This window comes from Brassica napus, chromosome C2, assembly GCF_020379485.1.
Source record: "Brassica napus cultivar Da-Ae chromosome C2, Da-Ae, whole genome shotgun sequence".
In the NCBI taxonomy this organism is placed as follows: domain Eukaryota; kingdom Viridiplantae; phylum Streptophyta; class Magnoliopsida; order Brassicales; family Brassicaceae; genus Brassica; species Brassica napus.
In genome coordinates, this window is record NC_063445.1 from 2,929,036 (window position 1) to 2,953,498 (window position 24,463).

Here is a 24,463-nt window from a genome sequence, read left to right on the forward strand (position 1 = left end):
AAAATCATATGTAAACGAGCTTAGATGGATAGCATCATCATTCATTGATCGATCTGACTCTTGGTCTCTGTTCTACACAATGCAAATCTCATTTCTCTAGTAATCTTTCCATTACCAGGTGACACAATAATTTTTTAATTGGTGAATTCAACTTCCTTATATGGTTTGGCCCTTACGTAAAATGGGCCGGGCCGAGTTTAAAGAAATAAATAGCCAACTTGATGATTATACTTTTGAAGTAGAAATTGCAATGTCCCATATAACAGAACCAAGAATGCGTGTGTATTGTAATAAGAAAATAAATAAAACATAGCCTCATCTTTTTTTTTTGTTTAACCAACAGAAACTAAAAAAAAAACTCTTTCTTCCTCACCAAACCAAAAAAAAAACTAACAGAGTTTGACAGTAACAATGAAGAAAGAAGACACATTCTTAAACTCAAGAAACAGTATTACCAAAGCACATAGATCGAATTAAAGTAGCCCTCTTTTCTCCATCTCTCGTGGTGTCGATTCTACGGTTGAACCACAAACAGAGGCTGTAGTCACACCATGAAAACAATATACATCAGTAGATACCTCTTTCAATCCTAGGAAGTTTCTATATCATTATTTACAATTAAAATGATGTAGTAAAAAAAACAAAAATGTGGTTCTTGAATGTATTAAAGATAGAGAGAATTTAGGAAACTTACAGTGTCGAGACTAACAGGCTTGCCATCTTCTGCAACGATATCCACTACGGTTCCCGTTTGATCAGACTGAGAATAAGACATTGCAAGTTTCAGAGTTGAAAAAAGAGAAGCGATAGATATAGATAGTTCACCGTTAGTAGACAACAATTTGGTAAGAGGTGATTTTAAGGAACTCACCTCTATTTCATTCATTAACTTCATGGCTTCAACGATGCATAGAACTTGTCCCTTCTGCACTTTGTCTCCAACCTGAAGCATCAAAAAACTCATATAGTACCAATCCAGCCAGTGAAATACCAAAAAAGAAAATAAATTAGCAAATACACTAACCTTGATAAAGGGTGGTTCACCAGGTCCTGGACTGCGGTAAAAAGTGCCTGCCATGGGACTTTTAACAGTTGGAAGCGATGATTTCGCTGGACTAGGTGGGGATGGTGGAGGCGAGGAGGCTGGAGTTGAAGGTGCAGGTGCAGAAGGAGGAGGAGGAGCAGTTGCTTGAACATAAGATGGTTGGTTTGGTTGCTGCATCATCACATAAGGCGCAGGGGTTTGGGCCTGAGGTAAAGCTTCCTTTTTCCGAATAACAAGCTCACAGTCGAGCTGTTTCAACTGCAACTCAACAATGTCTCTAGAATCCACAAGCCTGCACGAGGGAGGGAGGTAAGAGTATATTCTTCAATCATGGACGTTTACAACGTTTATGTGATGTAACAAGGAAACGGTACTTACTTGACAAGAGTTGTTACTTGGGTCAAGAACTCAGAGATAGACTCCTCTGTAGCTAAATCACCTGAAGAAGAAGAGTTTGAATCCTTTTCTTCAGCCGATGACTCATCAATTTTTACAGGAGCTGAAGCTTTTGATGACGCATTGCCACCAACCTTTAAACACAGGAGGAGAGTCCAAAAATGAATATAATTATTTTGGAGAAAACATTTCATTTTCTCAAAGAGATCATCAGTAGGTAAGGAGCTTACCTGGTTAGATTGGGCTTTCACCACAGGGTAGCTACTGCGACTAGGCTGCAATCATAAAATGCCACAAAAGTTACATAAGAACAAAATGATTTAATGCATTTTCAGGGGATTCAGACATGAGACCAAACAGCTATGATGGGTTATTAAACTAGCCTATCAGAGACATAACTCCCAAAAAATAAAGTTGATAAATACACAAAAAGGCCAATCCTTTATGGGAGAGAAGCGCGTGTACCTTGGAGAGAAAGCGAAGCTTGGGCTTGGCGGAGAGACGGAAGGAAACTCTGCGAGGGAGACGCGAGCGGGTGGTTGGGAGAGGTAGCTGCGACGAGGCTTGAGTGGCTCCATAGACGGAAGCAGCCGGGGACGTGAGGGAGAACGAAGAAGACGCCATTGTTGTTGCAGATCGGGTTTTAGGGGTCTCTCGATGAAACCAAAGGCCTCAACAGTTCACTTCCAGCTATAGAGAGATAGAAAGAGATTTGTCTGAGAGACTCGGATCTCGTTTCTTATGATTTATCACTCGCTTCCAGATCTCGCCACGTGTCACCTCCGATCTGTAGTTTTGTCTATTTTCTTTTTGTCTCGTTTTTTCATACATTTTTTTTAAATTACCAATAGAAAAATGATAATTATTATAACTACTTTAGAGAAATTATAAGATTTATTTGTCAATAAATTATAAATTCAAAAATTATGAATATATGAATATATGAATAAATCCAAGTACATTGGCCTAGTATACATATGCCAAATAGATTAAAGTTATAATACTACTAGGCCAAATTGGATTTGGTGAACAACTACAATGAAATTATGACTTGTTAAAAATCTAGTTGGAACATCTATTGAAAACAAGCACATACACCATAATCTTTGTTTCAACAATCCATGTTACTCTCCAAATTTAAAGTCATAAATCAAGCTTGTGCAGTGGAAATACATTATTGATCTCGATCAAAACTAGCCAACCCACTTGTTTTTGTGAACTTTTGATATATAAAGTATTTAGCTCATAATACTTCATAACTTTCCAGCGTTTATACATACACTGTTAACATTACAACTGAATCCAGTTTAAGGAACAGCAGAGAGTTTTACATACATAGAGCCAAACAAATTACATGTTGATGGAGAATGATCCTAATACTCTATAGCAGGGAGTGATATATATATAGAGAGAGAGAGGCTCAGCCTGACCTCGCTGCCTCAATGGCTGCAAGCAACTCATCAAATTTTGCTCCGACCACTTCTTTTATCACCTTATTGTCCTTCAAGATCTTAAAGGTTGGAACCACTCTAATCCCTAGCTCCTGTGCCACTGGCTGCAATCAAGAGTTCTGTGTTACGACTTAAGAAACAAGTGAAAAAAAAAAGAATAAAGAAAAAGTTAACACACCTTGTTGTCTTCGTTGCAGTCAAGCTTAAGAAACACCATGTCCTGGTACTTCTCTGATAGCTCTTTGTATTTAGGAGCCATAACTTTGCACGGACCACACCTACAGAGAGATCCCAACACCAAATAAAATACATTTATTTCTCAACACCAAATAAAATACATTTACTAGTAACCTTATCTCAAACATTCATACTGATGTGAAATCAAAAAAGATTTAGGCTTTGTTTCTTAAATGCACATACTCTCGGTAAATATTCATACTTTTTTGTATCTAGCAAACCCAACAAACAAACAAAACATAACTGTCCAGAGAAACAGTCTGATAATGTAAACTTAAGGGGATCAAAGATTAGTTCTAATCTAATCCATTGAAGTTACTCAATAGTTAAACGTAAAAAAAAGAGGGTAAAGACAGCATTTTTCTTGATGGGCATGAGAAGCAATTAAAGGTAAAGTGAAGAAGTGGTCGGAAACATACCACTGAGTGTACATGTCGAGGACAACAAGCTTATCACCAGCGGCTTTGACGACTGGCCAAAACGTGTCCTTGTCAACCTCCGTCACCTCGCCGACACTGACATTCACTGTTTCTAAGCTACACCTCACAACACAGGAACCGCCGATCCTCTTCCTTGAATCTAAAACACCACCGCTAGAACATGATCCTGTTTTCGCGGCGACGCCTGAGTTCGGGATCCGGCAGCGCTGCTTGGCCGGACGTAATCCGACGCCGGAGGGGGTGGACGGAGCCGGAGAGTAACGGAACGATACCGGTGACGGAGCGATTCGGAGGGAGAGAGTCATAGTTGAAGAAGCTCGAAGAATGTAAAAGCTTTGCAATGATCTTTTGGTTTGGAATGTGATCTTCAAATGAACCCTGAGACTTTTGCTTATTGTAATGTATATCACTATCAGTTTCTCTTTATTTTGTGTACAAAGTCAATACTACCCTCGAATAAAAGAAGAAGGAAAGTGACCCTTTGGGGTACTTACGTACTTTCACTGTTGTTGTTCGATGGACGCGAGGTGCAGAATCGTCGTGGGAAAAAAATGGATATATATGAAATTATTCAAAAAAAGAAAAAAATCTACTTATATGGGAAATTATGAAATACTATAGAATTTTGATTTGCGTTATAGAAATAATGATGTGTTATACTTTTAGGTGAAAAAAAAAACTATATACAAAATCGCATAATCCTATATCAATTACCGTAAACAATTGACACCACTAGAGCTGTCAAATGGTCCTTCCGAGGCACATTTAGGCTTGTCCGAACATACCAATTTTATTGTGAACTGTAACTAGTCGGTTTATAACAAAACAATGGTCCAAAAAATGTTTGTCCAAATTTGGAGTGGTTATTTGAAATTTGAAAGCAAATATATATATATATATATATATATATATATATATATATATATATATATATATATTTCTCAACATACGCTTTTTGTTATGAGTGTTTAAAATTGGACAAAGTCACAAAACAGAATTATTTGATTGAACTCATAATGAAACATAGTTTAATTCGTCACAGTAAGTTTTATATTAAAACGAGCTTAAGAATGAAATGTATCTAACAATATTACGTTTGGATAATATACAAAAACTTGACAACCCAACAAACATATTAGTATCTGTATGGCTTCAAATGATCAAATCTTGAGATAATCATTGTCTATTGGCTTAAACACATGAGGAGCCTCTTGTTCGATAAATTTCAACTGTCCTTTCTCAAGGTGTAAGTAAACCATCCAATCTCCCGCGCCTTTGTCCACCACCGGACTAGGCATTGTCATCACGTATCCAGTTCTGCTTCCTAGTGGGAGATGGTACGATCCAAAAACCGGCGAGCCCCACCCAAAATCAATTCGGGTCACCGGAAAACTCTTCCCCGAGGAGACTACGAAAGCGGGTCCATCTTCGGATCCTGCTCCGTATATCCTTGATAGAACCGGAACCGGACGGCGAGTCTCGATCCAATCAATCAAATTCAAGAAATGGTCTTTGGTCACTGAACTCTCCAACACCTTGTGCACTTCGTCAGCAACCCAAGACAATGGCTTGTGGGTCAAGTCATCGATTCTTTGCTCACCGAATGGGACCGAGAGGACGTTCCCGAAGTAAGTACTGGTTTCTTGCTCCGTAAGTTTCTTTCTTCCGTCAACAACTATGCCAAATTTGGACTTCAAGTTCGGGACTTTTGAATCTGTTGTTGCGGCGTGTTTAGCCACGAGTTTCCACAAGAACGCGCTGAAGGACTCGAGTTTCGTCCTCTTACCATTGCCAGCCTGAGTTTGGAGGTCTTGCACGACATCTGCTTTGATGTAATAGATACGGCTTGTGAGGATATTGTCCGGGTTTGTGGTTTCTTGTGGAAGGGGCAACGACGTTACAGGCATGTACATTTGGTCTACTGATGAGTCGATGATTAAGGGTCGTCGTGAGTTTAGGAGAGATCTGTTGAACGAAGGTACATAAGAGGTTGGTACATCGGATCGTGAGATCTCGGCCCATGATAAGAGGAACATATTCATTGAATATGCATCAGCTATACGGTGATCAAACGTGCATCCCACGACTAGGCTCCCGCATCTCAGTTCAGTAAGCTAATCAGACAAATTATAAAAATAGTATTATGGAGAATTTCATAAATCGGAAGTTTGGAAAAATATTTTAAATAATATATAAAATAGTTGCATCAATCTACACTTATATTATATTTTATCAAAATCCGATTTATGCAGTCCAACTCAACTCGATTCATAATCTATCTAACTCAAAGACGGTCTCACATTGTCTCACGTTGGAAATTGGCAAAATGTTGAATAATACAAAAGATAGACATATCATTCCATTTATCACCGATAGATTTTATGTTAGAACTTTATCTAAATTAACAAATAGTAAGTTATGTATAGTTCTGTATTTGGATTACAATGAATTTATAAGCTACTTTTCTAAATTCATAATGATCTTTAAAATTTTCTCTTTATATGAAGTGGTTATTTAGGACTTTCCCGATTGTTACCTGAATAGCAAAGACTCCATGCACTTTCATGGGAACAAACTTGGCAATACTTTGGTAAGGATCATGCAAGTTAAGCTCTCGGAGCTCTACGTCAGCAGCGGCTTCTACCACTTCAACGCCGCTGTTGTTGCACAGAATCTCGGGCTCTCCGGTGATTGGATTGGCCACAACCTCGCCGGCAAGGACGTAGTAAGAGACGAGAGCCTCCGCCAATGAAGTCTTGAGGACATCATTTGTAGTGTTATAAAGTGGTTTCTTGTAGAAGAAGCAAACGTTTATGTCGACAGGAGGAAGAAGAAGGTCGAGATTGGAGAGACTGATGATCCTGTTTTCCGGCAAGGGAAGAAGAGGAGAAGAGGCCGGTGCAACGATCTCTTTCCTCGTGGTGGTCACGTGGAAACCGCGTGCTGCGGATGTGGTCATCAAGCGGCTGTGAGAGCTAACTCTATTTAGAAACTTCAAACTGTGGAGAAAAGAAGAGGAAGGAGGACAAGGAAAGTGAATTGTTTTGGTCTACTTCTTCTTTTGGAAAATTTCTAAATAAAAGCTTGTTATTTTCTTGGCACGTGGGAGCTAGAAAGTTCTAACTACTTACGTGTCAGTATACTATTGGCTTGAAGTTTGATTTGTATGTTATATTGACGTAATATTTTGAAAAAGTCAGTTATTGACCCCCAAAAAGGAATGAAAGTCATCTCTGTGCAAAGAAAAGTCTAATTTGGAAATAGGTATCGAGTCAGGAATTTGACCTGGTGGTGTTTGGGCGTTCTGGATCTACTTATCTTTTCAAAGTTGTTTGTTGGATGCTGGCTGAATCATTCTCACTAAAGATGACCAAATAAGGCTGCTAAACAACAAATTACAGTGACACGAACTATAAACAAGTTTTTTTGTCCTTTAGGCATTAAAACCTGGTAAGAGGTTGAGAAGTTGCCGAATTTGTGGCATACCTATACAAACATCAATAATGCTAAAATTTTATACGTGCCATGCATCTACAGAGCTGGTTATTGTCAATCGTGACACATCAACAATTTTTATGGGCATGCTTAATGATTAGTTATATATATATATGTGTGTGTGAATTTGCGAAACTATGCTCTCCACTCAGTAACATGAACAAATGGAGCATAATAAAAGAAGACGTTCGATTAATCAATAATCAAATAACTAAGAGCATAATATTACATTATTACATGATAGTAGTTTAACAGTAACATGAACAAACAGAACCAGTAGGAACAGCTTGACAGCCGCCACCTTTGTTGTGCCTACTACAACCATGAAGGCACAGCTTCTCACATCTATCATTATCTTGTTTTGTATCACATGCTCCAAATTGTTGCTGATGTATGCAACAGAAGCCACTCCACATAATCTCTCTTGATTCAGCACCTACCAAAAACGCATACACATATAGTTCCTTTAAAACCAAATTATAAATTTCTCTTGTTGATGAAAATGTTATCAGAAAGATGGCTTTGTAAAATGGATGTATTTGAAAAAATGGTTCGAGATGGAGTTTTACGAAATACTAACCGGAGAGGAAAAGAGACACAGCTACGAAAGCCAAAAGAACGAGTTTTGAGTCGACCATCTTTTTATTTTCTCAGGTATTTAGAGAAACTTCACGTTGTGAATGCTTTATATATAGGCAGGGAAGTACTCACTTGTTTCATGTGAAAAGGAAAGAGAGAACAAGAATCTTCAACATACACGAAAGATTTCTTACTCGAAATGTATACACGAAAATCTGACTTTCTATAATTATATAAACAAAACAAAGGAATATACATCTGCATTTTCTGAAAATAGCGTTAATAAATTTGGAGAAAACAGAAAGAATCCAAATTATCTTGGCAAGTATCGTATCTTTAAAAAAAAAAAAAAGTATCGTATCTTTAAGGAGAAAGATCTTTGCACAGGAAAAAGGGAGAAAGATCTAAAACCTAAAGACAGAACAAGAAATAGAAAAAGGTATAAGTTTTGAGTGGCATTAGGCTCAGGCCTCACTCATATTAGAAAATTCTAGGGCTCCATATTTGAAGATACTAGATACTCGTAAGCAAAATGATACTCACTCTGTTCCTTAATATTACATATTCTAGGAAAAAATATTGTTTTAAAAAGATCCATTTTTTTACATTTCTAAGACTTGTTTTATTAACTAATTGCAAATTTCAAAAAACTTAATTGCACTTACTGAATTGTTATTGGTTTAAAATTATGAAACAAAGATAAACACAAAATATGCAAATTTAGTGTGTTTTATTAAAATGTGTGAAAAATCTAAAATATGTAACATTAAAAAACGGAGGGAGTAAATTTTTTTTTTTGGTAAAAACAAAATTATAATATTATCACTGAAAACTATAGTTTTCATTCTTTTAAACTATTCAAACATTCAATTTTTACAAAAACAAAAAAAACTATTCAAAATTTCATTTATGTTACCCTAACTTTTTTTTTCTTTTACACTGAAATTTTTTTCTGTATAAATTTAACTATATGTATATATTTTTTACCGAAATTCATAAAATTTCCTCTATAAGTTTCTATAGTTTTCCTTTCATATAATAATTTCAAAATCCCAATAAAATTATTAATTTTAATTTTTATATTAATTAAAATTACTATTACATTAACATCACTATTTTTTCCTTGGGCCCCTTATACTCTAGCCACGGCACTGAATGGAGCATAACAAAAGAATATGTTTTATTAATAAATAATCAAAGAAAAAAGAGCATAATTTTTCATGACGCTAGTTTAACAGTAACATGAACAAACAGAACCAGTAGGAACAGGTTGACAGCCGCCGCCTTTGTTTAGGCTACAACCACGGATGCACAGCTTCTCACATCTATCATTCTGTTGTTTTGTATCACAAGCTCCTAATTGAGGCTGACTGATGCAACAAAATGAAGATAATTTAGAGCCAGACCACACAGTATCTCTTGTTTCAGCACCTACAGAAAACAAACATACACAAATGGTTTTGTTAAGTGTAACCATACACCGATTTCTTGTTAATGTAAATGTTATTTTATAAAGAGGATTTTGTAAAATGCCTTTTCGTCTCAAATGGAGTTTATGAAATACTAACCGGAAAGAAAAAGAGACAGAGCTATGAAAGCCAAAAGAACGAATTTTGAGTTGACCATGTTTTTTATCTTCTCAACGCTTTAGAAAAACTGCACACTGAGGATGCTTTATATATACAAAGTATATATACACTTGTTTCGTGTAAAAAAGGAAAGAGAAGGATCTTCAACATATATGAAAATGATTTTTTATTTAAGATTTTATTAAAAGGAAAATCTCAGCTTGATGCTCAAGATATAACAAAAAAGTAAACTAGATTTGCATTGATGGCATTAACCGCTAATTAAGCTGTAAATATATATTTTTAACTCTTATTTTTGAAATCCTTTGCTTTTATGGAACTTTTTATGTAATATCAAAAGGGAAAATCTTCTAAAACACCACAAAATAAGTTTTTCTATAACTAAATAGTTCAAAGACAAAAATTAGTAAATAGATTTCATTAAAGAGTAAAAAGATTAAGTTACTTTTAAAGAATAATACATTTAATTTAAATAGATATTTTTTAAAAAATATAATAGAATTTATTATTTTATACATAAATCCTAAAATCTAGATCCTAAATCTTAATCTCCAAACCCTTTACCACTTTAAAACTAAACCCTAATTTTAGACTAATTAATCTAAGGTGTATATTTGTTTTTAACCATTTAATAAATGCTAGTTTAGTCATTTTTCTCTTTGAAATCCTTTTTGTATAATAGGGTATTTCTCTATCAAATTTTTATTCACTTAAGCAGTGTTTTAAAAAACAGACCGGACTGGCCGTCGGACCGTGACTCGGTCTTCTAACCAGCTTCGGGCTGTACTAAAAACAAGATTTGAGTTGAACCGGCAAACCCGCTCAAAAACGGGTAAAGTTCGCTAAAATCGGTAACTCGGTTCAATATTAAAACCTGATTTTCTCAAATTTAAGTTAAAAATATTAAAAACTAGAAACTTTTAAAAAGAAATCATAAAAAAATATATTGTTTATGATATAAAAATAAAATGAAAACATTTAAAATAATATAAAATATAATGATAAATAATTTATTTAGATAGATATATAGATTCTAACAATGATATACAATTTTATACAACAGAATTTTATAATTATATATATAGTTAGTTAATCTAAAATTAAATTAAAATTTAAAGCTCAGTTGGACCGGTCTGACCATTGATCCATTTACAATGCCGAGTCAATGTCCTATCCGGTTTTCAAAACATTGCACTTACGGTTTATTTATTGTTTTATGTTTGACATGTAATTCTATATTGTTTTAAATAGGACTTTGGATGCTTTAAATTGGATTAGTAATTTGAACGACTTTAAAAGATTTGTATATGAGAAACAAATTTCAAATTACTAAATTTTAACAATTTAACTTGTTTATTTTTCTCAAATAGTGATGATTGGTTTGACTGTGACTTTAAAAATTTAGCTTTAAAATTGTAGTTGTGGGTACATCGGTTGTAGCTGTGAACTTATTAGTGTAGACTTTTTTTCTAGAGATTTTTGGTATAGTTCAATTTGTTATAGTTTTAAGCTACATGTTTTAGATATTTTAAAATAAAATATGTAAATATGTGATGTATATATAAAATAATTATTTTTATCAATTAAAATAATTTATATTATTTTTTTATAAAATTATCAAAGTTTATTGTTATTTAAAATATGATATGTAACTAATATTTATGTTATTGTAAATATTTCAATAATTAAAAAACACCCAAAATTAAATGAATATTTATAAATGTATTATGGTTATCTAATTAAGTTTATATTATAGATAACTTTTTTATTTTTTACAGATTCTACCGTTTATTTCTAAAATATATAAGATAAAATTTGTTTTATTTTTTTTTCCTATAACTTTAAAAATAAAATTAAAGTATAATTCTAAAAATAAAGTTAAAGCATGATTGGTAAACATTAATAGAAACTTAATGTATGTTTTAACTTTTAAAAATAAAGCTACAACAAGATTAGTAAAATTTAGAGATTTAAAAACAAATAAAAAACTAAAGTATGAAGATGAAACCCAACCAATAGTCTTAACAAAATTTCTCAACGTTTGGTCAATTTTACTATCTATAGTTCTTGTTATTACCGGTTTATTACAGAGCAGAATTTGATTCTGCAGAGAAAACACACACACACACACACACAAATAATTTTATTACAATATATAAATTTCCTGTGTCGTGGTTCGTCGACGAGGCTTGTTTCTTCTTTCCCTCAATCTTCTTCCCGCTACTTCCTCTTGGACTACTCTGATCTCTGTGTTTTGGTCTTCCACAACGGTTCTTGAAGTAACGTAAGGGAACAAGAACGGTCTAAAACACCATAGAAGAGCGATTAGGATAGGGACAAAAAGATACATTGAAGTCCAGACGGAAAGAGTCCATTTCCAATTATAAGCCATTCGTCTAGTCCATGGAGGTTTTGAATTTATGACAATCTCAGCTTCATATAACTGAGGCAATAACCGAGTCTGTGCACGTGGAATCAGAGTCACCCTCACGGTTTTTGTTCTTGTCCCTTTCTCTTGGTGCATTAACGCATCTATTCTCATTGTTTGTGCTTCGTTTGCTATTCCGGCAACAAGTGGAACACTCATCACGAATGTTCGTGCAAGTCTTATGGGTTGGCTTCTGAACCGTAACATGCAAGGTTGGCTTGATCTTGCTATTATCTCGCCTTTCAGTGATAGAAGCTCTACTTTCAACTGTCCATGGAACATACAAGAAACAGTAAGCGTGTTTACATAAAACATACTGCTTATGCCGGTCTAATATTTTAAATGCTCTAATCAAATTTTTAGCAATGAACTTTTTTATGTTTTAATCTAATATTATATGTATATGATATAATTTATATTAAAAATTTATGAATTTTATAATATAGTTGGTGAAGATAATTTTATGAAGCTAATCGTATATCTAAAATATTAGTCATTGTTCATTATAGTCAATCATAAGTTACTAAAATCATTTGTTAATATGAAGTTTTACCTTTAAAGATAATTATTATATAGTAGTATACTTTCTCAAAAGGTTTATTAGTAAAAATTTCAAATAATGCTAAAAATTCTTATAAACTATACTCTCAATAATTACTAAAAAGTTCTTAATATAATCAATCACTTGGTGGATTGCTTTCTGAACCGGTCTTGGTTACTAGTTATAATTTACATGTACCTGAAATAATCCGATTCGTCGGTTGAGATCAGATTCAGGCATCCAGAGAACTAAAGAGACATGAACCTTATGTCCAAGGGGAACACCAAACGGTCTCTTCTTCTTGCCCAAACTAAAAACCGCACTTGGGTTATCTTCAGTGTAATCGAAAAACAATCTTTCTCTCACAACCACAGGCTTTTCTACGTACAAACTCACAATCCCGACACCTAACACAACCGCCAAAATCATAGCCGCCACCATTATCGCCGACACGTGGCATGCGCCCATTACACCAAACCACGTCCTCCTAACAACCCTCGCGGCACCACCCTTGATCCTTGATGGAGCACGTTTAACCGTATTTTCTGCTACGGAGATGGCAGCTGCTGCGCGGCGGTATGAGCGGTAGATGAGGAAGAGTGGTGAGGTTAAGACCACGAGTGCGTTGTAGATGAGATCGGCTTGGATGTCGACAAGAATCATGAACCAATCGGCTCGTAACGGGTCAGGAATCTTGAGTTCTATGTCTGCTTCTTCCATTGTTTGGTTTTCTCACAATTTTTGTTTGAGGGATTCAAGAATCAAGATTCTCACTGTTTCTCTTAACGACATGAAATAGACAAACGTCGCTGTTTACTAAATTATTAGTTTTTCTTTCATCTGCATGAGAAAATGAAACGTGTTGGCTCGTGTTCTTGAATACTGCCACGTTGTTTCAATGAGATCATACTGAATGTACCGGAAGAGATGAGCACGAACGAATAATAGAAACCACATCGTTATATTACTTTATCCAAAAGTGTTGGATCTGGATTTTAGTTGTATTTTCAGCGACTTTGTTTTCATGAATAACCTATGTTAATTTCATGTATGTATAAACAAAAATATATGATAATTACTACATAGTAATTATTTAGTAGACTAACTTTTTTCTAGGCAAGGTATAGTGATATTTTGTAATCTGATACTATTGCTTTAGTGTAGTTTTTGTCAATTGCCCATATGATGATCATACTGAACTGAAAATAAATTAGTCCAAACTACTCGATGACAATCTAGTAACAGGATCTCAACATACTCTATCGTATAGTCAGTGGATACGAATTTATTACTTAATGTACGGTCATTCAAATATTCGAAAAATGCATATGTGAGCTGCATCTATTCCTAAAGATTATTTTAGATTTTTCATAAGTTGGAGTTGCAGATATTATTAAAAAAATCAACGCATGCAATAACTTTTACTAAATATAGTTTTTTTTTTTTTTGTCAACCAATTTTCCTAGTTAATTATAAGAGTCCAATAACTTTTTAATAAATAATGTATTGTGATATTATAAAAAAAAAACAAATATTACTGTGTGTTGTGCAGACCTGAAACTTAATATCAGATATCCATTATTCAATCCAGATCTTTTCCGATCTGATTTGAAAAGTGGATGTTCAGAAAATTCGGACTCGGATTCGAATAGTGATTTTGCGGATATGGCGGATCAGGATACATATCCGAATCTAGATAGTAAAATTTTAAATTCAGATATCCGGATCCATATCAGACCTATTATATATTTTTAAAATATTTTTCTGTAACAAAAAAGTTATTATCATCAATACTATTAAATTAGGAACATGACCTATTGATATATGTTTAGTCCAACTTAAAATATAACTGCTTCTAATTGATTATCTAAATATATCATATAACCACACCGTGATAAAATAATTTGTAACTTCCACTTTTATTCCAAAATTTTCGGATCCAATTATGTCATATACGAATGTTACTAATAAAATAATTTTGTAACTACTTCTCAGATCAGAGTGATCCACTACTTTCAATATTACAAACTGTCGACGATGAAAGTCCAATAAATAAATATTATGTCATTTGGAAACAGTAATATTGATACTATACTTTAATAAATATTATTTTCACCACACAAATTAATGAGAATGAACTAAGGTTTAATTAATGTTTTAAACACAGTCTAGATGTTGAATCTAATTATTTTCCGGTCATTGAGTTATTAGATTGAGGGCATAACTGGTTCAAACGCAGTGTTACGGTTGCGGGAGTTTGCAGATGCGGGTGGTTGCGGTTACTAGCGGGTTCAAGAGATTTGTACAACTGGTTATGCGGTTATAAATTGATGCGTTTGCGGGATACTTAAGACTGGTTAACTACCAAACGCAACAGCAGTTAAATAATAAATTAACAATATTTATATTTTATAAAATTATAAAAATATCAAAAATCATAATATTATAATAGATATAAAAATTATATTTAGAAAGTTATGGTATAAAGTTTTTAAAATAAAAGAAAATATTTTTATGTAAAATTTTTATAATATTAATTCAAATATAATAGATATATTTTAGTATTTTTATAATTCCAATTTAATTTTTTATTGAATAATTTAATTTTTGTATTTATATTGTTTTAAGAAAAAGAAAAAAAAAGTATCCTCCCGCAACTGTCCGCAACCGCAAACGCTAGCTGGAACCAGCTTTTGAATTTATGAGGTTTAGAGCGGTTCAAAGCGATTTAAAGCGGTTTGAGTGATTGTTGTAAAACGCCAACAACCGTTACCAACTGCAAAAGTTGCGTTTGCGGGTGGTAGCGGAGAAACCAGTATACCCTCACTGTAGATAACTATGTCAGTTTTTAATTTATTTTAAAATATAATTATAAATATATTAATATTAAAATAAAAGAAAATCCCATGTTTAAAAACATAGAAAATTTTTAAAATTCAAATTATTTATTTTTTATTTCACATAAAAATATAATTTAAACAAATTTTATAACAAATTAAATTTTAAATTTTAAAAACAATAATTTAAAAAAAAAATTAGATTATATATCAATCACCCATAAGCACTCCCATAAGTTCAATATGCATGCTCTGGTTTTAGCAGTTTTTGCGGGTTATCAAGTTCTTAATTGATGGATATTTTTTGAAACACAAACCGGATTCAAAAATAAAAACAAGAAATGACATATAAATTTTATAATACATGAACAAATACTTAAATCCTACTATATAAAAGGGACTAAATTCAAGGCTTTTGAGACTATCCACCTCAGCCAAAATATTATCATCTAAAAAGAATTAGAAATAGATGTCATTTAAAAGATAATTAACTAACATATGACTTTTGATATTTCTAGAAATTTCAAATTTGTAACTGCAAATTTATTAATAGAATCATATATCTATATTAAATTATGTTATATTTTTAATCGTTAGACTTCAACGGTAAATAAATTATTAATTTATAATATATATAGTTTATAACTTTATATTGTAGTTATAAATAAAGAGAAAATAACCGGGAAGGGTGAATAAGCTCATATAAAATTATGTAACTAAAATGGTAAAATGGTGAGTATGATGAGGTGAATCTAAGAAAATTTATTGTACAAATTATGGTGCTTTCTTCGTCCACTATAATGATTTAAAATAAAATATATATTCACATAAATAAGTCAATATTTGTTGTTTTTTTTGGTAAGATGTTAAGATTATCATTTTCTGAAAGGTTACACTATTGTTTTTAAACAACTTATTACAGCAAGGAAACAAAAACAACCAACAACAACTCAAGGTAAAAAAAACCTTAAGGAAGTCTTATACAAGAAAGATAAAAAGAAGTAGAGAAGAGGAGAAAGGAAAACTTGCCGGGTAAGAGAGGAGACAGTCACCGCATCATACGGTCGAAAGAGGCAAGGATGACTGATGAAGGTGAGGAGTCAGCTGTGAACACACGAGCATTACGCTCTTTCCACAGCAGGTAGATGGCTGACTGAAAGTAGAGCTTGATGACTGGAGTAGCGTGCGCATCTGCATTGACGCGAGATTGATTGATCCAGGCTGCAACAAAGTATAGATCAGCCGGAGGAGAAATCCAAACTTCAGGAGCAAAAAGCTCCCATATCAAGCGAGAGAAAGAGCACTCAAAGAAGAGATGATAGTGAGTCTCTATTTCCAGATTACAAAGGACGCACGTTCCTGAGACATTTAACTCCCAACGCCTCAAGCGATCCTTGGTTGGCAGTCTTCTCTGCAAAATCAGCCTTGATATAAACACATTAAGTGGAATATGTTCATTGAACCAAATAGTCTTGTGCCAATATTTGTTGTTGATAGTGTTTATATTTTTTTCTGACATTAGTATCCATATTTTTTAGTAAACTGATCCAAAGAGATTAGTTTATGGAGCTAACCAAACGAGGATTATAGTGTTTACTTTAGAAAAAGTAATAGGTTGAATGATAGATGGCGTGCGTGCTTTTTCACATGGAAATCTGCACATGTATTAAAATTGTAAGATTTGAATCATAGAGAAAATATAGTGTATATGACTGAAATTGTGCCATTCCGAAACTAAAGATGGCTAAAATTCTTCTTTGTCAAAATGCATAGATGTGAATCTTATATGAATAGAGTTCTCCATTGCTTATAGCAGTGTAATAAACTCCGTGTGTAAAGGAGAAAAAATGTTATATAAATGAAAACAAAAATTATGATTTTTTTTCTTGTGTCTATAGGCTCTTCGCAATTTGAAGAAGAAAGAACATATTGTGTGAAAATCTTTGGCTCGGTCAAATTTTATCCAGTTGTTTATAAAACTGTTGTTATCTGATTCATGTAATTTTTCAGTGTTGATTTAAAAGCCGAAAAAACCCATCTATACTGACTTTTTGATATTTTTTTCTGTGATTTGAATTTAAAAAGAGATAAAACTTTCGATAAGTTATGTAAACTCAGAACAAGTATTTAGCTTTAGAAAGCATTTACATGTTTCAAACTTATAATATATACATATATAATGTTTAAAATTATGCATATAAAACCTGTATAAAATGTGCCTAAATATGTTTCTCTTCTTTAATGTGTTAATCGAACTATATATAACATTATTTTAAAATTTCAAAAAGTTTATCACATACAAAAAACCATCAATAAAAAATATAATTCTCCATTTACAACAACAAAAATGAAAAATTATAAACATATAAATTTAAATTAAGAAAAACTAACATTGGAAAAACAAGAAGTTAATGTAAAAGAAAAAAATCGACAAATAATATTATAAATAAAATAAATTTATAAGACACAATCCGCACGAAGCGCGGAAAAAATCTCTAGTTTAACATAAAATTACTTATGTTTAAATCTTTGGTTAAAACCCCAATAAATATTTCAAATATCTCTAGTATTTTAAGCATTTTGGATTACCGTTGCCGCTTTAATGGGTTTTTGTACAAAACTCTGGAGCCACAAACTTATTTTAAATTATGATTATAGTTTTTCGGTTGTATCTAAAACTAAATTTGTTGAAATAATACAGAAAAATTGAAACAAAAGATATATCCGCCCTTTAAAGGGCGGGTCAAAATCTAGTTGTTATAATTAAAAAAGAACAAACTGATTAAAACGAATATGAGCAAAAGTCTTAATGTGGACCCCCTACTGCACTCGACAAAGACCTTTGACAAAACAAAACAAAAATTATTATTTTCATTATTTTTGATACTTTTAAACGAGGATAAATAATCTCGCATCGATCTCCCGTCGCCCCCAAATCCTCGTCTCTCCAAAATCAAACAAATCAAGGTTAGGGTCACCATCTCCCCCGCCCCCTTTTGATCCTGTCGTATCCGCCAATCGACGATGACGGGCAAGGCGAAGCCGAAGAAGCACACGGCGAAGGAGCTCCAGGCCAAAGCCGACGCAGCGTTGACCAACAGAGGCGGAGGCAAAGCGGGGCTGGCCGACAGGACCGGTAAGGAAAAGGGTGGTCACGCGAAGTACGAGTGTCCGCACTGCAAGATCACGGCGCCGGATCTGAAGACGATGCAGATCCATCACGAATCGAAGCATCCAAAGCTGCCTTACGAGGAGCCGAAGAATCTCCACGAGGCTCTTGCTGCTCCTGAATCGTCCAAACCGAAACCTGGAATCAGAGGAAGCCTCAAGAAGTGATGATCTGTGTGATTGTGTGTTGTATTGAAGTTATGTAATAAAAAGGATGTCATCTTCAAGTTGTTGATGTGGGAATATAGCAATGATGCTATCATATAAGAATTTAACTGAGAGCCTGATCTCTGATGATGATGATATTTTCTTATAAAAGTTGTGTTTCTAACTTATGGTTCTTAATATTTTCATTATCTGCAAATTCTATCCTCTGGCTTTGGTTCTGATCAAAATGTTAGCTTAAACCAATTCTTTTTGGTGAAATCTGCGAGGAATTTGAGGAAGAAAGAAAGTTTTAGCGACGATCATGTTAAAACAAAACAGGAGATTAGTTAGCACATTGTTTTGAATGATGTCTGAAAAGTTTGGATAGAAACATATCGTTTGTGTTTTTGTCTTTTAATGGCGGGTACTTGATTTTGCTTCTTTTTTAAGCTTTCAAAGCATCTGGAGTACAACGTAGATGCGTTCTTAGATTTATTTTCATTAAAAAATGGAAAAGAGAGAATCTAGTTCTCATTGTGATTTGTGCAGCTTTAGGATCCATCCACATGTGAATAAAAACTTCTGAAGAATTGGTGACCAAGAGGTGTTGCCGCTGACCAAGAATTGGTGGCCAACATGGGATACAAGAACCAAACTGAACTGCATATTTACTGTTAATGCTAGTTCTCAGTTAACAAACAGGATCCGCTCTGCCCTTGAGGCTTCTAGGGGAGAACCGCCTGAGGAGATAAAAAGGTATGTCATTGAGCAGTGCAAAAAATGGAATCTTATATGGGTGGGAAAAAACAAAGCTGTGCCATTGGAAGTAAATGAAATTGAGACTCTTATGGGGTTTCCAATATACCATACACGAGGTGGTGGTGGCATTAGTAGGGCCGAGCGTTTAAAGTCACTCAGTAATTCTTTTCAGGTAACTACCCCATGCATTTGCATAATCATCGTTTTGTTTGGTTAGTATCAGTTTATACTTTATAGTAGTTTGAATTTATTTAGTTATTGATAGTTGTATTTCCCATGTTTTGATGTTTGAACTTGTTTTTAGGTGGACACATTGGCATATCATTTGTCTGTCCTTAAACCCTTGTTTCCTGATGGTATTAATGTCCTCTCCCTGTTCACTGGTATTGGTGGTGGAGAATTGGCACTTCATCGTCTCCAAATTCCGATGAAAACACTTGTTTCTGTGGAGATTTCACAAGCAAACAAATACATCTTGAGAGACTTTTGGGAGCGAACTAACCAGAAAGGAGTGTTGATAGAGTTTGAAGATGTGCAAGACCTAACTAAAGATATAATCGTAGAGTTGATGAAGCAGTTTGGTGGGTTTGATATCGTGATTGGAGGTAGCCCTTGCAACAACCTCGCTGGTGGTAACAGAGTAACCCCGAATTGTCTGGAAGGTGAACAGTCTTTGATGTTCTATGAGTATTGCAGGGTTCTGAACGTGGTTCGCCAGACAGCAAAGGAGATGAGAAGATCTTGATGATCCTGGCATAAAACTTAGTCTGAACTCTGTCATTATCGTAATGTAATATCATATGGTCTGAGTACGTATAAGTGTGTGTTTAATATATAAGTAGGAGGGTCCTCTTTATTTTGGCGGTGGTCTATTATGAACTATGCGGCGGTGGTTGATGTTTATTAAAACGTTTTAAATATTAAGTTTGGCTGTTACGTATGAAATTATGAAGCATATCAAGTGAGGGTTAATGTATGAACTCTGTATGTGAGCTCAGTCATTAGTGTCTTTAACCTAATCTAAAAATTACGATTGGGTAGAACTTAGAGAAAGGGTATCACGTGTGTTTAGTGATCTACCACAACCAGGGAGGTGAGAAATTTCATTAACAGTTTCTCTCCTTTTTTTTTTTGATCAAACCATTAACAGTTTCTCAAGCTTGTAAAGTTCTATCATCAACAAAAGGCCCCTATGATATTAAATTATATCTTAAATAGTGAGAACATCAATTTAGCTTTAAGGCCCTCTGCGAATTCTGTGGACTAGTCCAATGAACTTATATGTGATCGATTATGATCAATATTAGTGAGCTTGTTCTCGACCAAACTTATTCACAATTGTGTGTGCAATCAAAAGAAGCTTTTCTTTAAATCTGATTATTTTGATTTAATTGTGCCTTGGCTTCATTTAACAATCATCTGACCATTGTATCCTAATTCAAAGAGACGTAGACAAAGCAGAATTGCAAGGCATTCCGATTTGAACATTTTAAAGTTACTAGTTATATATATATATATACAATATTTCATACCTTTTGGTGTATATATACACTAAGTTAAGGATTCAATAACCAAACAAACTCGTTATTCCAATATATCATTCCTATATTATAGCTGAGAACATCCAACTTATAACACCAGCAGCAAAGAACAACATATAACGTCCTTTGTGAATCATTGAATGTTGTCTCTAAAAGTTGTGTGTTTCACATATGCTTGGCTGCGTAGCCTCTGTCTCCTGGTGAAAGTGGAGTCGACCAACTAGTTGAGATTATTAAGGTACTTCAACTTGGTTGAAACATGGACTGGATCATTGATCATACGGAATGTAGAGGCTCCATCTCCGGCTACTGATTGCAATATATGTTTTTGATTGTGAGTTTACAGGTTATTGGAACGCCAACACGAGAGGAAATCAAATGTATGAATCCACACTACACCGAATTCAAATTCCCTCAGATAACGGCTCATCCTTGGCACAAATTAAGCAAACTAAACATCAGTAAGTTTCTCAACATGCTCCATATATTTTTGAGCCCACACCTAACTGAAAAAAATGTTGTGTTGATTCAAAAGATATTTCATAAGCGTACACCTCCAGAAGCTATAGACCTTGCCTCAAGATTTCTCCAATATTTTCTCCAAATAAACCTCAGGAAAAAATTGATAGAAGACTAACCTACTCAAAGCGTCTATGTATATAAATAAAAAAATTGGCATAATCTTTTAAATTTTTTAAAAATAATTAAATATAAATATATATGTTTCCGTCTAAAGGAATCTTTCATAACAAAACTCCTAATAATAATAATAATTTAAAAGAGAAAACAACAAAAAACCCTTTAACTTACAAATAAAAACAATATCAGCCATGTTCGTTTGGTTGCCGCAGGTTTCAGCGGCAGCGGCAGCGTCAACATTCTGCGTCAACTCTTGTTCGTTTCGTTGACGCAGGAAGTTATTCAAAAATTTTAAAAACAGTTTTAAAAAGTATTTTTAAATTATAAAAAGAAAATTTGAAAAAAAAAAAATTTCGAAAAAAAAAAATTATAAAAATTTCGAATCTGAAAACATATAATCTGAAACTATAAAAAAAAAATCTTTTTTCATTTTTTTTATTTTTTATTTATTTTTGTTTGTTTATTTAATTTTAAATCAAGGGTATTAGGGATATTTTACCCTTTAATGAATGTCATTTTTGTGACTTTCTCCTTCTAGTGCTATTTTTGAGACATAAACTTCAAAAGATGTTATTATTGACAATTGCCCAAAAAGTTATTATCATTGTTATAATTAAAAAGAAGCACAAATCGATTAAAACGAATATGAGCAAAAGTCTTATTGTGGACCGTCACCCCCTACTGCACTCGACAAAGACCTTTGACAAACAAAACAAAATACTATTATTATTTTCATTATTTTTGATACTTTTAAACGAGGATAAATAATCTCGCATCGATCCCCCGTCGCCTCCAAATCCTCGTCTCTCCAAAATCAAACAAATCAAGGTTAGGGTCACCATCTCCCCCGCCCCCTTTTGATCCTCTCGTATCCGCCAATCGACGATGACGGGCAAGGCGAAGCCGAAGAAGCACACGGCGAAGGAGCTCCAGGCCAAAGCCGACGCAGCGTTGACCAACAGAGGCGGAGGCAAAGCGGGGCTGGCCGACAGGACCGGTAAGGAAAAGGGTGGTCACGCGAAGTACGAGTGTCCGCACTGCAAGATCACGGCGCCGGATCTGAAGACGATGCAGATCCATCACGAATCGAAGCATCCGAAGCTGCCTTACGAGGAGCCGAAGAATCTCCACGAGGCTCTTGCTGCTCCTGAATCGTCCAAACCGAAACCTGGAATCAGAGGAAGCCTCAAGAAGTGATGATCTGTGTGATTGTGTGTTGTATTGAAGTTATGTAATAAAAAGGATGTCATCTTCAAGTTGTTGATGTGGGAATATAGCAATGATGCTATCATATAAGAATTTAACTGAGAGCCTGATCTCTGATGATGATGATATTTTCTTATAAAAGTTGTGTTTCTAACTTATGGTTCTTAATATTTTCATTATCTGCAAATTCTATCCTCTGGCTTTGGTTCTGATCAAAATGTTAGCTTAAGCCTTAAACCAACTATTTTTGGTGAAATCTGCGAGGAATTTGAGGAAGAAAGAAAGTTTTAGCGACTCATGTTAAAACCAAACAGGAGATTAGTTAGCACATTGTTTTGAATGATGTCTGAAAAGTTTGGATAGAAACATGTCGTTTGTGTTTTTTGTCTTTTAATGGCCGGGACTTGCTTTTGCTTCTTTTTTAAGCTTTCAAAGCATCTGGACTATTAACGTAGATGCGTTCTTAGATTTATTTTCATTAAAAAATGGAAATGAGAGAATCTAGTTCTCATTGTGATTTGTGCAGCTTTAGGATCCATCCACATGTGCTGCTTTATTTTTCTGAATCGAATCTAACTGAAAATGGAGTAAGATTACATATTATTATTATCTGATATTTGGACGAGTTGAGAAAAATCAGAATCAATGGGATACAGCTTTTGTTTCCAATACTTTCGTTTTCATTTTGATTAGTTGCTATTCTTTTGGCTTTTGGCTGGAAAACACTCCATTGGATGCACACCTCTAAATTATTGATGGGCCTATTATCGCTTTTATCTTTTGGGCTATGATGGGCCTATCGTTATGTTAACTATTAAACTAGGCTTCAAGGCTTTTATGCTAAATTGTCTCTCTCTATTCGTCAATGTGTCTCGCAAGAGGCCAAGCTTACACGAAGAAGCCGGAGAGCCGATTGACGCGACGCGACATAGCACGACGAATCTTACTTGTTCTCCAATTCCCTCGTCGCTTAAAGTTTTCGTAATTGCTGGACAGATTCAAGGTGAAAGGTGAGAGCCCATTCTCAACATAAGCTTTTTTTTTTTTTTTTTCAAGTGAGAGATTTGGAGAATTAGAATAGTCTTTTGAAGTAAATCGTGATCAGAATTGTGAATGGAGAGAGATAGATTCATGATTTGTGCATGAGCTTAGTTTAGTTTCTCATATGTTTGGTGTTTCAGGATCTAATTGTGGGATTTACCAGAGATAGAGAAAGATGAATAATGAATCGGTGAAGGTGAGTAAAGAGGAGGAGGAATATGTGCTGATGGATCTCGACGATGTTTCGAGGCACATTGACATCCCACCAGACGCTCCTTATACTCTATCAGTTACATTCCAATTACATTATTAGCTTCCTTTGTGTAGGGGATTTGTATATTATCTAACTTTTCTTGTCTTGGTTTTAATAATGCTATACAGGGTTTGGATACTTTGAATCCCATATTGACCATTGATGGGAAAATCAAGCTGGTTAGTCTTTAACTTCCAATCATTAAATGATTCTTCTTCTTCATTAATTCGCTTTTGGATTTGATCTCTACTTCTTTTGGTTTTGTTTCCAAATAAAAGGTTGGAGAATACTTGGAGACAATTGGTACATGTCTTGCTTTCTCTGATAAGGGTAATGCTCACTCACCTTTCCTCTCAAAACATTCTAAACATCATATTGTCTGTGGCCCTTAAAAAGAAACATGTTTTTGAACATTTGTTCCAAATACCTTGGTTTTCAGAAGTTGCAGCAGCTGAATATCAGACACCACGCAAGACTGTCGAGCCTGTTGCCAAGATCCACAAGATTCTTAAGTTTAGGCTAGCATTAGATAATGACGATGGAGAAACAAGACCAACCACCTTGTAAACAAGGTCTTTCTAGTTTAAATAGCGTTATGTTAAGTGAAAGAGAGTGTTTTAAGTTTTCTGTTGACTTATTGAATCATAATTAACAAAACAATAGTGACATAC

The 24,463-nt window shown here is 34.1% G+C and overlaps 8 protein-coding genes and 1 long non-coding RNA gene across 10 annotated transcripts; 4 read left to right on the plus strand and 5 right to left on the minus strand.

Moving 5' to 3' along the window:
• Positions 1–222: 222 nt before the first annotated feature.
• LOC106368252 (biotin carboxyl carrier protein of acetyl-CoA carboxylase 1, chloroplastic-like) lies at positions 223–2,167 on the minus strand. The gene is made up of 7 exons (XM_048746404.1): positions 1,907–2,167; positions 1,672–1,716; positions 1,424–1,575; positions 1,025–1,337; positions 872–943; positions 695–760; positions 223–538 (listed from the first exon to the last, which is right to left on the minus strand). The coding sequence occupies exons 1-7, from the start codon at positions 2,063–2,065 to the stop codon at positions 515–517; spliced, it is 831 nt and encodes a 276-aa protein (XP_048602361.1). The 5' UTR covers positions 2,066–2,167; the 3' UTR covers positions 223–514.
• Positions 2,168–2,669: 502 nt separating this feature from the next.
• Positions 2,670–3,954, minus strand: LOC106423635 (thioredoxin F2, chloroplastic-like). Its single transcript, XM_013864411.3, has 3 exons — positions 3,549–3,954; positions 3,071–3,170; positions 2,670–2,996 (listed from the first exon to the last, which is right to left on the minus strand). Exons 1-3 carry the CDS (start codon positions 3,872–3,874, stop codon positions 2,862–2,864), a joined length of 561 nt encoding a protein of 186 aa, XP_013719865.2. The 5' UTR covers positions 3,875–3,954; the 3' UTR covers positions 2,670–2,861.
• A 762-nt stretch (positions 3,955–4,716) lies between these two features.
• Positions 4,717–6,763, minus strand: LOC106423679 (coniferyl alcohol acyltransferase). Its single transcript, XM_013864448.3, has 2 exons — positions 6,106–6,763; positions 4,717–5,683 (listed from the first exon to the last, which is right to left on the minus strand). The coding sequence occupies exons 1-2, from the start codon at positions 6,526–6,528 to the stop codon at positions 4,730–4,732; spliced, it is 1,377 nt and encodes a 458-aa protein (XP_013719902.2). The 5' UTR covers positions 6,529–6,763; the 3' UTR covers positions 4,717–4,729.
• A 2,036-nt stretch (positions 6,764–8,799) lies between these two features.
• LOC111202558 lies at positions 8,800–9,312 on the minus strand. Its single transcript, XR_002655452.2, has 2 exons — positions 9,212–9,312; positions 8,800–9,074 (listed from the first exon to the last, which is right to left on the minus strand). It is a non-coding gene; the product is annotated as an uncharacterized LOC111202558 (long non-coding RNA).
• Positions 9,313–11,296: 1,984 nt separating this feature from the next.
• LOC106355983 (seipin-1-like) lies at positions 11,297–13,139 on the minus strand. The gene is made up of 2 exons (XM_022699210.2): positions 12,400–13,139; positions 11,297–11,927 (listed from the first exon to the last, which is right to left on the minus strand). Exons 1-2 carry the CDS (start codon positions 12,919–12,921, stop codon positions 11,379–11,381), a joined length of 1,071 nt encoding a protein of 356 aa, XP_022554931.2. The 5' UTR covers positions 12,922–13,139; the 3' UTR covers positions 11,297–11,378.
• Positions 13,140–17,932: 4,793 nt separating this feature from the next.
• Positions 17,933–18,539, plus strand: LOC125581284 (protein METHYLENE BLUE SENSITIVITY 2). The gene has a single exon (XM_048746405.1). The coding sequence runs from the start codon at positions 18,063–18,065 to the stop codon at positions 18,372–18,374; it is 312 nt and encodes a 103-aa protein (XP_048602362.1). The 5' UTR covers positions 17,933–18,062; the 3' UTR covers positions 18,375–18,539.
• Positions 18,540–18,957: 418 nt separating this feature from the next.
• Positions 18,958–20,057, plus strand: LOC125581285 (DNA (cytosine-5)-methyltransferase DRM2-like). The gene is made up of 2 exons (XM_048746406.1): positions 18,958–19,284; positions 19,417–20,057. Exons 1-2 carry the CDS (start codon positions 19,201–19,203, stop codon positions 19,855–19,857), a joined length of 525 nt encoding a protein of 174 aa, XP_048602363.1. The 5' UTR covers positions 18,958–19,200; the 3' UTR covers positions 19,858–20,057.
• A 1,959-nt stretch (positions 20,058–22,016) lies between these two features.
• On the plus strand, positions 22,017–22,654 carry LOC125581286 (protein METHYLENE BLUE SENSITIVITY 2). Its single transcript, XM_048746407.1, has one exon. It carries the CDS (start codon positions 22,178–22,180, stop codon positions 22,487–22,489), a length of 312 nt encoding a protein of 103 aa, XP_048602364.1. The 5' UTR covers positions 22,017–22,177; the 3' UTR covers positions 22,490–22,654.
• Positions 22,655–23,358: 704 nt separating this feature from the next.
• LOC106423643 lies at positions 23,359–24,462 on the plus strand. Of its 2 annotated transcripts, none has more exons than XM_013864419.3 (5): positions 23,359–23,508; positions 23,680–23,828; positions 23,921–23,971; positions 24,071–24,122; positions 24,232–24,462. In XM_013864419.3, exons 2-5 carry the CDS (start codon positions 23,715–23,717, stop codon positions 24,357–24,359), a joined length of 345 nt encoding a protein of 114 aa, XP_013719873.2. In that variant the 5' UTR covers positions 23,359–23,508; positions 23,680–23,714; the 3' UTR covers positions 24,360–24,462. The 2 variants fall into 2 exon arrangements, with proteins under 2 accessions (XP_013719873.2, XP_022551521.2); XM_022695800.2 differs by having other exon boundaries at positions 24,235–24,462.
• The last annotated feature ends 1 nt before the right edge of the window (position 24,463 follows it).

Excerpts from the sequence above, each read along its gene's own strand:
- LOC125581285 (XM_048746406.1), top strand. The coding sequence starts at position 19,201 with ATGGGGTTTCCAATATACCATACACGAGGTGGTGGTGGCATTAGTAGG. Across the intron at positions 19,285-19,416 it reads CACTCAGTAATTCTTTTCAG|GTGGACACATTGGCATATCA; the intron begins GTAACTACCCCA and ends ACTTGTTTTTAG.
- LOC125581284 (XM_048746405.1), top strand. The coding sequence starts at position 18,063 with ATGACGGGCAAGGCGAAGCCGAAGAAGCACACGGCGAAGGAGCTCCAG.
- LOC106423635 (XM_013864411.3), bottom strand. The coding sequence starts at position 3,874 with ATGACTCTCTCCCTCCGAATCGCTCCGTCACCGGTATCGTTCCGTTAC. Across the intron at positions 3,171-3,548 it reads CTCGACATGTACACTCAGTG|GTGTGGTCCGTGCAAAGTTA; the intron begins GTATGTTTCCGA and ends ATCTCTCTGTAG. Across the intron at positions 2,997-3,070 it reads ACTGCAACGAAGACAACAAG|CCAGTGGCACAGGAGCTAGG; the intron begins GTGTGTTAACTT and ends TCTTGATTGCAG.
- LOC106423679 (XM_013864448.3), bottom strand. The coding sequence starts at position 6,528 with ATGACCACATCCGCAGCACGCGGTTTCCACGTGACCACCACGAGGAAA. Across the intron at positions 5,684-6,105 it reads ATGGAGTCTTTGCTATTCAG|CTTACTGAACTGAGATGCGG; the intron begins GTAACAATCGGG and ends TTGTCTGATTAG.
- LOC125581286 (XM_048746407.1), top strand. The coding sequence starts at position 22,178 with ATGACGGGCAAGGCGAAGCCGAAGAAGCACACGGCGAAGGAGCTCCAG.
- LOC106368252 (XM_048746404.1), bottom strand. The coding sequence starts at position 2,065 with ATGGCGTCTTCTTCGTTCTCCCTCACGTCCCCGGCTGCTTCCGTCTAT. Across the intron at positions 1,576-1,671 it reads TGAAAGCCCAATCTAACCAG|GTTGGTGGCAATGCGTCATC; the intron begins GTAAGCTCCTTA and ends CTGTGTTTAAAG. Across the intron at positions 539-694 it reads AGCCTGTTAGTCTCGACACT|CCTCTGTTTGTGGTTCAACC; the intron begins GTAAGTTTCCTA and ends GTGTGACTACAG.
- LOC106423643 (XM_013864419.3), top strand. The coding sequence starts at position 23,715 with ATGAATAATGAATCGGTGAAGGTGAGTAAAGAGGAGGAGGAATATGTG. Across the intron at positions 23,972-24,070 it reads TTGATGGGAAAATCAAGCTG|GTTGGAGAATACTTGGAGAC; the intron begins GTTAGTCTTTAA and ends TCCAAATAAAAG. Across the intron at positions 24,123-24,231 it reads TCTTGCTTTCTCTGATAAGG|AAGTTGCAGCAGCTGAATAT; the intron begins GTAATGCTCACT and ends CTTGGTTTTCAG.
- LOC106355983 (XM_022699210.2), bottom strand. The coding sequence starts at position 12,921 with ATGGAAGAAGCAGACATAGAACTCAAGATTCCTGACCCGTTACGAGCC. Across the intron at positions 11,928-12,399 it reads GACGAATCGGATTATTTCAG|TTGAAAGTAGAGCTTCTATC; the intron begins GTACATGTAAAT and ends TTCCATGGACAG.